The 10,890-nt window shown below is 40.3% G+C and overlaps 1 protein-coding gene across 1 annotated transcript in view; it reads left to right on the plus strand.

Annotated features, from left to right (window-relative positions):
- Positions 1-10,677, plus strand: part of CLRN1 (clarin 1) — a 46,459-nt gene extending 35,782 nt beyond the window's left edge. The window contains exon 5 of the mRNA XM_078147255.1: positions 9,330-10,677. Coding sequence (XP_078003381.1) covers positions 9,330-9,595 — 266 coding nt within the window. The 3' untranslated portion in view covers positions 9,596-10,677. The remainder of the gene's footprint in view (positions 1-9,329) is intronic.
- The last annotated feature ends 213 nt before the right edge of the window (positions 10,678-10,890 follow it).

A 10,890-nucleotide genomic window follows, 5' to 3' on the forward strand; every position in this document is an offset into this window, starting at 1 on the left:
CTCCCTATCCCCTTTGTGTGAAGTCTGCGCCATTAGAATATAAACTTCCAGTGGGCTGCAGCTGTCTTTGGGAGGTTTTTTGTGTTTGTATTTCCAGTGATAAGTACTTGATGCTTTTTCATTCATTCATTTCCAGACTCCAGACTCTATCCACCTAGCTGCCCAATTCATTCATTCATTCATTCATTCATTCATTCATTCATTCATTCATTCATTCATTCATTCAAAGCTTCAGGCAGAGTTCTGAATTGCTAGAAAGAATTTCCTACACCCATGAAAACAAAGGTCCTATCAAATAGACAAACCAAAACACATTTCAAGACAACGAAAGAGCCAGGATTCCACAAGCATGGGTCCTCCCTCTAATAATGTAGGTCTCAACCCCTTATCTGCCTTTTGTAGACTCTCTTAATGAATTGCTGTGGCCAGTAAATCTATTACCTGGATTTTATATATGTAGTGATAAGCCACTTCCAGCACCTAGCACATTACCTGGCACATAGAATGCATGTTTTGCATTTTATTTTATTTTTCAATTAATAAGCATTTATTTACTCTCCATTCTGCCTACCCCCACTTCAAATTTGGAAGGCGAAAAAAGAAAACAAAATCCTTGTAACAAATACACATGGTCAAGTACAACAAATAGCCACAATGTTCGTGTCCAAAAATGTGGATCTCCATCTCGTGTCTTGAATCTACCATCTCTCTTGGTCAGGAGGTAGATAGCATCACACAGTAAACCTTTACTAAATACCTGCTGATTGACTGCCAGAGGGAGTCACTTGGTGGTCTTCTGATGACTGATGCACCCCAAACCCACACTCAGAGCCATTCCAAGATGATATAAGAGTTGTCAGAGCTTTTGCTGACTAACATAGGCATAAAGAAATTAGCACCTTCACCTTCACACCACAATTAACAACAGAATAGGACTTCAGTGGAAGTTTACATATCCGAACTGTTTAAGATGTTAGCAACTGTACTTGGTGGGATGGGGATAGGGACAGTGGTTTCTAGAAGTGTGATTTCATTAGTGGAACCAGCTCCACACATATCAGCAACTCATTTGTAATTTATAATAAAATATTGTGGGGGGGGGGGTAGGAGCTGTCCTGAAAGGTTGGTCATTGGCCACAGGTAAAACAGAGATAGAATTTGAACCTAGGTCTTTCCTGACTGTAGGACTAATCCTCTATCCACTATACCACACTTTGTTCTGAGCAGTGGTGTTAATATGATAAGGTTTGGTGTCAAGAAGCAACAGTATTTGGTATACTCCATATTTCATATATAAATATCAATGCAGCTATGGGTCTAGGAAGACCTGGGTTCAAATCCTGACTCTGACTCTGCGATTGGGATGATGGTACTGATGGTGATGGGGATGATGGTGGTGGTAGTGGTAGTAGTGGTGGTGGTGGTGATAGCATCAGCTAGCATCTATAGAGCACTTTAAGATTTATAAAGCACCTTACAAATGTCCCATTTGATCTTCACAAAAACCCTGGGAAGTAAGTGCTATTATTATCACCATTTTACATTTAAGGAAACATAAACAGAAGTTAAGTTGCTTGCCGAGGATAACCCAGCTAGTAAATATCTAAGATTAAATTTGAACACGGGTCTTTCTGACTCCACATGCAGTCTTCTATCCACTGCACCAACTAGCTACCTCCCAACTAAATTCTCAGAACATTAGCCAAATGTTTACCATTCACAGTAACAGAGCAGGTGCTGAGCTACTTTTTCTCAAAAGACATTCCTTATACCAATGAAATTACAAGTATGGTGTTCCCCGCTCCTCCCAAATAAACACAAAATACTGTGTATTTGTGTATATATGTATATGCAGATATAAATATAACATAGATGTGTGTATGCATTTATATATATATATATATTTCTCTATATCTATATCTATCTGTCTATCCATTGTGTGTGTATATATATATATATATATATATATATATTTCCATCTATCTGTATATATATGAATATTTCTCTATATCTGTCTGTCTATCCATCTATATCTATCTATCCATCCATTCATCTATCTACCTACCTACCTACTTCTATACATATTCATGCAAACATACATATGCATATCTGGTGTCCATGGCAGATCTTCAGACTTACTGTTTCTAAGGCTGGCCGTTGATCCATTTCACCACACAGAATTCCCCAGAGTATCTCACAGATCATAACAGTCCATCCCATTAATGCAAGGTTTTCCCACAACAAGGCAGGCAGTACAAATATCATTATCCCCTTTTAGAAAGGTAGACAGAGAGGTTACTTGACTTGCCCATGGTCACACAGCTAGTAAATGGAAGGGCCAAGACTTGAACTGAGGTCTCCTGACTCTCCCCATCCAGGGGTCTTTCCTGTAATACCAGGATAGACTTATACTTTACTGCTTATACATACAGGGTAGGAGAGTCTCTGGGAAGGAGGGGAGACTAGAAGTATCTATAATGAGCTATACAAAATGGGTTAAACAAATGTGTTCTCCCTTGTCCTTTAAAAATGGATGCTTTTGACATTTGTATAATTAATTTTGAATATGCCACAAAATATAATTGACAAAAAAAAGACAAGAAAATAAGGCACTTTAAAAGAAAGCTCACCTTTTGCGTCAGTGATGCTGTCCGCAATAACCAGGCCTTGGTAGCATGAAGCTGCGTTCCTAGATAACTATTTTAGAGTTTGGAGGGATGAAGATTTGTATCTTACTTTCCTCTTGGGCTTTGCTGGGAAGGGTGGATAACAGAAGGTCTTGTGTGCTTGGCGGACAAGGAAGGGCAGTGCCTAGTGACCAGAGAACAACATGAGAGAAGATAGATTAAAATTGGGCAAAATCACAAACAAAAAACAGCCCAGAGGTGTCCTTGCTGCGAGAAAGCATTTAACAGAAGAGATGGGAAGCCTTTTCGCCTGAAGTGAGGCCGTGGAGGTGAGGAGAAGGGATTTCATGCTTGGATATGAGGCCCAATTGCAGGGCTAGAGACTGACAATTCTAGGCTATGGATGCTGGATTTCAGAAGAGGGCACTCAAATCATTTCCTTCCAGCCGTCTATTGAAGGGATGGGATTAGATGATCCCTAGGGTCCCTTTTCCAGATCAAAAAGTCAATGATCCTGTGAACTATCCTTGAAAGCTTAGCTAACTTTTTAGAGGGCCTGATGGAAGACCAGTCACAATTAAAGCCTCCCACTAAATCTTTCCAGTCTTGTGTCATACACTCTATTTAGCCAGTCTGGACCAGTGGCTCTTCCCTGTACTCCACATGCCATCTACTATGCCCAGTGGGCATTCCCTCCTCATCTGTGCTGGCCAATCCTTCTCTTTCTTCAAAGCTCACCTCAGGTTCCACCTCCTTAATGAAATCTTCCCTAATTGCTAAAATTGAAAGAATTATTTACCAACTCAGATTTTCGTAGGGTACTTTGTAGCTCTTCTTTATTCTGAGAGAAATTAATATTATGCTATTATATCAATAACTAATTATTAATCTATGATCCATATTTTTCCTCCTATTTTTGGTAAGACCTCAGTCCAGAAAAGGTCAGTCAGTTTCTGAAGGGTGTAAATGAGCAAGGTAATCTCTATTCACCACAAATTCCTATTGAACGCATCCTTTACATGACACTCTTGAATCACAGTGGATGTTTGCACAATGTTTAAAAGTCTGTAAAGCCTTTTACATATATTATCCCTTTTGAGCCTCTAAATATCCCCTTGAGGCTAAAATTATCCTCGTTTTACAGATGGCAAAACCTCAAGTCAGAGAAGTAAATAATATGAATAGCTAGAATTTATATACCTACTTGAGGTTTGCAAAGCACTTTACATGTACCAACTCATTTGATCCTCACAACAACCCTGGGAGGTAGGTACTATTATTATCATCTCCATTTATACAGATGAGGAAACTGAGGTTGAAAGTCATATCCAACTCTTTGTGACCCCCTTTTGGGGTTTTCTTAGCAAAGATACTGGGGTGTTTTGCCATTTCCTTCTCCAGCTCATTTTATAGATGAGGGAACTGAGGCAAACAGGGTCAAGTGACTTGTCCAGGGTCATACATCAAAATTTGAACTTAAGTCTTCCTAAGTCCAAATCCCATTCTTTATCCACTGTACCATCAAGCTACCCAGTCTCTGTGCTCACACAACTCATAGAACATCAGATAAGGAATCTGAACTCCGATCTTCCTAACTCCAGTTCTAGCACTCAAGTTATTATATCTCATTGGCTTTAATGTTGCATCCCTTAAGTAGAATGTAAGCTCTATAAGGGCTTAGAGTTTGTCATTTTTCATTTTTGTATCTCTTTCGTGGGGTATATGGCCATCTACATCATAGGGATTTAATAAATTATTTTTTTAATTGAATTGAATTATGTGCACATCATTATGGCCCCATATTATTTTCTATCATAATTATAGAAAGCTAGCCCTTCCTCATGCCATAGCCGCAGTGTTAATTTTCCTCCCCTGTATACTGTTTGTATGACTGAATATTTTCTGGTAAAATTAGACTATATTTTTTTCTAACAATCTCATCAACTTAGAAAAATTGCTTTTTAATCTAACCCTCTTCTACATGGAGCTGTTCCCTTTTCCTGACGCCAAGTGGTAGCTGCTGCTGTGATTTAAATATACCTGCCTGAGCTCTTCGTTTCCTTAAATAAAAGTAAGACCCAAACCCGCTGTCCTTGCTCCCTGACCACAGCCTTCCTGGGAACCCACAGCAAAGGCACCTGCCATCATCTACCTATTTTAGCAGAGTTTGAAGAAATGAACCCCCTTTCTCTTTTTTTTCCATTGCTCATTATCTGCATGTTATAGATGTGGCAGCCATCAATCATTTGAAATGAAGCCCCAGGAGAAGATAACATCTTCCATTTTTGGAATTCTCTGTTGACTACATAATCTTCAGTGACTGATTTTTCAAGAGATTTTTGCATAATTTTACAGAAAATCAGAGCTCACCACAGGCAGATATTTCTTTCTCCAGCCAAGGCATTCACCATGGCAGGGAGGAGAGCTTAATGGCAAGAGGCAAGAGGCTGAATTGGAGTCAAGAAGGCTTGGTGTTGAATCTTGCCTCTGACCCCGACCAAATGATGATCAAAATGTGCTTGGCTTGGCACTACGGAAATAAACCAGGCAGTATTTTTGGTCACGTACACAGTGTTTAAAAGAGATTGCCTCTCTTTTCCAGGCCCATAGCGATGGAGACCCACCTGACTCCCAATTTCCTCCACATCCAGGGATCTGAGGGTAGGACCACCCACAGGATTCTTAACTATTTCCCCAGACAGTTGAGAAAAGCTGGAATGCTGTAGGTGGCAACTAAATCGGTTGCCACCAACTCAAGGCTGTGTGGTTTTTTTTTTTTCAGACACCAGAGCCAGGGTTTCCAATTGTAAATGTTTGAGCAATTGCCAGATGAGCAGAATGTATGTGTTGTTCCTGCTGACAGGCAAGAGGGCTCAGTGAGCACCTGCTGAATGCCTCCCTTCACTGCAAAGGTGGCAAACTAATGGGCATGGAATGTTCCATATTCTGTGAGCTGTGGTCAATGTGTTTGTTGATTATTTTTACTGAACTGCTTGCCTTTCTCTTTCTTTTCAAATTTTTGTTACAAGGGAAGGGCTCCTCAGGCAGGGGAGTGTGGAAGTATATACTTAAAAATCAATATATAATATATAAAAACAAAAAGCATCAATAAAATAGAATAAAAGGAAATACAAAAATGGCTATGGATGTTGTTATAGCTGGGTAATGCCATGTATAGAGGGCTCGATCTTGAATCAAGAAGATTGGAATTGAAATCCAGCCTTAAACACCAAAGAGCTATGTGACTTTGAGGAGTCACTTCATGGCCTCCTCAGTAAAATGGGGAATAATAATAGCACCTACCTCCCAGGGCTGTTGGGAGGAGCAAACAAGGTTGTACTTACAAGTGTGCTTTACCAACCTTCAAGTGCCATATAAATGCTGGTGATGATAATAATGATGATGATGATGTGACCCGAAGGAAACATGGCAACATTCCAGAGTCACACCAGAGAGACTCAACAATAATGACAACAATCTGGGATGATTCCACATCCAGATGTGACCTAGGGCCCTGCTTGGGTTCCTAAAAACTAATAAACATGGATCCAAAGCCATTGTATGTCACCGTGTGGCAACCCCATAATTCAGCAATCCCTGGCAGCTTCTTATGATGGAAAAACCCTGGTTTTGTAGTCAGACGCTGGCTTCAAATCCCAGCTTTGCCACCTCGTCTGTGTGAGATTGGGAAAGTTCCTTCACGTCTCTGGGCCTCAGTTTCCTCCTGTGTAAAATGAGGGAGTTCAACCAGGTGATCCCCAAGCTGCCTTGCAGCTCTGCCTGTATAACCCTATAATTCAGGCTTCAAAGCATGTCAGGTCCAAGACAAATGAAGCAAAAGATCTCCTTTGCTAGGGAGTGGGCTTTCAGTCTAGGCAGTCGAGAGCATGTGCCTCTGTTTTCCCTGAATTTTATGGAAAGCAGGAACCGACAACCTTTCTGAAGCGGTGCCACAGGGCTTAGGGAAGATGGAGGTCTTCTTATCCTTCACTGGTACATCCGTCCATGGATTCTTCTCTGCCCAAGTATAAGAACCACTATAAACGAGTTTGCATGCCACCTTTGACACCTTTACCTTGATCTAAGCCCCCCTAAGCATCATTGGCAGAGAAAGGAAAAAAGCAAGACCTCAGCCATAGGTATTTTTCCTTTATTTGCCTGACTTCTGGAACAATGGTCTAATCTATCTAAACATAGTCTTTTCCCCCCAGTAATAGACTAGAGTCCATTGCTCTATACCAAGTAAGACCTTACTGAATGTATTTAACTTTATATTATATAGGTTATGTACATACATTTACATACATGTATACATATGTGTATACACACACACACACACACACACTTGTCTTCATTAGAATCTAAGCTCATTGCAAATACTGATTACTTCATTCTTTGCACTTGTACTTCAGTACCCAGGACAGTGCTTGGCACATACTTGGTATTTAATGACTACTTTGTAATTTGGTTGACTGAAAAATGTTTGTTGATTTTGGGACAAATAGGGCATAGGACCCCTATTTTCTCCCCAGTCCCTTGGAATCCAAATCATTCTACTTTTAATACATTTTCCTTCAAGGCCTTCAATGAGCCAATGGTCAGTTCAGAGAATCACCAGTTTTAGAGTTGGAAGAAACTTCTGTGGCCCTCCAATCCAATCCATACATGAAAAAGAATTCCTTTGTTTGACAAAATATCTGACAAACGTTCATGTAGCCTTTGCTCAAAGACCCAAGGGAGTGGGAATTCTCCATTTCCCATAGCGGCCCATCACACTTTGCCATGGCTTTCATGGACAGGAAATTTCTCCTGACACTGAGTCTAAATTAGCCTCCCCACACTCATTGCTCCTATTCTACTCTCTAGGGCCAATCACAATTAGCTTAATTCCTCTTCCATATGACAGGCCTTCAAATGCCTGAGGACAGCTCTTCCTACTACCCATCGCTACACACATGCGCCCCAGGCTTCCCCAGGCTCAACATTCCCAGTCCCTTCAACAGACCCTCCCATAGCATGGATCTGAGGCCTTTTATCATCCTGGTGGATTCCTCTGGTTGCTCACCAGCTGATTGCTAAAACTGAAACCGAAAGAGGGAGAGCATTGTCTCTTGTACTCAGTGGCTCCCTCCTCCCATCATATCTGAGAAGGATGCGGCCAAATGAATTTGGGAAAGCTTTGATTCTCAAGACTTCAAAACCAATCTTGTTTTAGTTCAAAGCATAGTCTCAATGTAGAGACATTTCCCTTAATAAAGTTGCATTTTTGAAATAGTTAACAACTTGAAAAGGAAACCAAGCTTGAATTTTCTTTGTAAGTGCCAGGATTTCACATCCTTATAAAGATGTGCCCTCACTGCATGGCACAGAGATAGCATTTGTAGAAAGAAGGCAGTGATATTTTTCGGCAACTTTCAAAGGAAAGAAGAGAAAGCATTCCATTGTTATTGTTAGTTGTAATTTTAATTCAGGGAGAACTCTGGTTTTCAGAATGAAATACAAAATGTTTAAACCATTTTTACAAGGAATTATATAATTATGCTCTGAAGAAGTGGAAAGTAAATTTTCAAAGGAGGAAATGGGTTGCCTAGAGCCACCACCTTGGCTGTCTTCAAATAGAAGTCAAATGCAAAGGATGTGGGAACTCCTTTTTGGTATAGGTTGGATTAAATAGCCACTAAGGGCTCCAACCCCCAAGTTTTTGTGAGTCTATGATTCAAAGAAATTTTATTATCTGGTTATTATATTTTTTAAAATTGCGATTGATTAAATAGAATTAATAGCAAAGTAACAGATTTGTTTTTGGCAGTTTTCCTTCTCTGGGCCCTCCTGCTATCTTGTATCTTCAGACTTCATGTACCCAATTCTCCCTACCTAAAACTGCTCATAAGAAAGGATAGCTAAGTAGGAAAGAAGGAAGGAAGAAAAGAAGGAAAGGAAAAGAAACAATGAAAGGGAGAAGGAAAAAGGAGAGAGAGAGAAAGAAGAGAGAGAGAGAGAGAGAGAGAGAGAGAGAGAGAGAGAGAGAGAGAGAGAGAGAGAGAGAACTCTCATAGCAAATAGGCACAGTAAAGAGAAACTAATGCCTTCATTAGGCATGTCCACAAATCTATATCTCTGTGAATCCATCACATTTCTCTTAGGAGATGGGTAACAGACTTCATTTCTGGTCCTCTGGAATTGTTTGTCACTACACTGGTCAGAGTTCTATGGTCTTTCTAAGTCTTTTTCTGTGTAATGTTTTCTTTGTACAAATTGTTCTCCTAATTCTGCTCACTTAACTCTGCATCAGTTCCATAGATGTCTTCCTAATTTTCTCTGAAATGGTTCGTTTTGTCATTTCTCATGGCAAAATAACATTCCATTCCACTCATGTGCTGTAATTTGTTTAGCCATTTCCCAAGAAGTGGGCACTCTTTAGTGGACAGGTTTTTTGCTGCTTTGAAAAGAGCTATTATAAATATTCTTGTGCATATGGGCCCCTTTCCTTTCCTTTTCTCTTTTTAGGGTAAAGATTTAGTAGTGGTATTGCTGGATTAAAGAGTTTGCAAGGTTTCATGACTTTTTGAGCATCATTACAAATACAAGAAATATTTTCTTAAATTTTACTCTCCCTCCCCATTTCTCTTGGCCCCAGCCAGACACTAGGATTGAGAAGTATTTGCTCATCTCCTCCTCTTGTTTTTTTTCTCTTTGTTTTAGGTTCCTGTGGTTGTCTTGTTATGATACTGTTTGCCTCTGAAGTGAAGATGCACCATCTCTCAGAGAAAATTGCAAATTATAAAGAAGGGACTTTCATATACAAAACTCATAGTGAAAAATACACCACCTCCTTCTGGATCATTTTCATGTGCTTCTCTGTGCACATTCTGAATGGGCTTTTAATCCGGCTTGCTGGGTTTCAGTTCCCTTTTGCAAAATCTAAAGACTTTGACACTACTAGTGCAGCAGCAGATCTAATGTACTAAAAGATGAATTTTTTTTTTATCATCGTCCACATAGGGAAGGAGGCATCCTCGGCTCCTGGCAATTCTGCCCCAAAATTAGATCTAAATAGATTCAAATAAGAAAATATATATTGACTGGGGACTTTTGGGGTAAATGGCTATTTTCTGCAGCAGCAAGGGAAGAAAAGAAAGGTGGCAGAAGGAAGAACCTGGCATGGGGAGAAGGGATGCTTTAAACAGCAGGAAGCCATTTTTCCCCAGGTATTCAAAGGGAATCATGAACTGGAATCGGTGAAAGGATGCTCTTTGCATAAATCAAAGGCTGATGAAAAGTCTCTTTTGCCATGAGGGGGTCAGAAGATGTCTGCTTTGAGAAGACACATGCCGAACAGAAACTTGTTTTTTGATCAGGGCAATCTACGGATGATGCATGTACCAGCAATCAGAGCAGAGAGTGAGAACCTTTTTTTTTTTTAAAGACAGCCGTACAGTAAAGAAGCATGTTCTGTGTTGGGGGAAAAATATATCAACTGATTTGACAAAATTTGTCTGGATTGCTGCTAATTCAGTTACCCTGCTTTTTGGTTTGGAGCCTTCATACCCTGAAAAAGACCAGAAGGAAGAAGCCAAGGTTCTCCTTCCCTCCATGAGGCCAAGACACAAAAAAGGATGCTCTTTGCATAAATCAAAGGCTGATGAAAACTCTCTTTTTAAACTGATGGACAGTGTCTGGGACTCCTAATTTATCTAGACTTATGTCTAGAATCAGAGAGTCTCAGAGGTGGAAGAGAGGCTGTTTCCTCCAAACCATGCCAGAACAAGAAAGCCCCTTTGCCCCTTCCAGGAAAAATGGCCGTCACTTTCTACTTGAAGACTTCCCAAGAGGAGAAGCCCCCAGGATTCTGAAGTGGCCCATTACACTTTTGGATTGCTCTGTTGGGAAGTGTTTTTGCTTATTTTTTCCCCGACCACAAGGCTAAATCTAAGTTGCAATTTCCGCCCACTACTTCTCATTCAGCCCCCTGAGACCAAGCAGATCAAGTCTATTACTCTGTGTTCTACCACATGCTAGCCCTGAAATGGACTTTAGAAATCAGTTAGTCCAAGCTCCTAATTTTTCAGATGAAATGAACTGACCGAAGATCCTAATAAAGTTTAGATCTGGAAGAAACCTCAGAGACCATCTAAACTAGTCCCTTTGTTTTTACAAATCAGGAAACTGAGGCTAAACCACTTGCCTCAGCATCAGAGGCAGGATTTGAACCCAGGTCTGCTGGCTACAAAGCCAGCACATTTTCCACAATGTCTTCATGGAA

The sequence above is a fragment of the Phascolarctos cinereus genome, unplaced genomic scaffold (genome assembly GCF_003287225.1).
Source record: "Phascolarctos cinereus isolate Bilbo 61053 unplaced genomic scaffold, phaCin_HiC Scaffold_7;HRSCAF=346, whole genome shotgun sequence".
NCBI classification, from domain to species: domain Eukaryota; kingdom Metazoa; phylum Chordata; class Mammalia; order Diprotodontia; family Phascolarctidae; genus Phascolarctos; species Phascolarctos cinereus.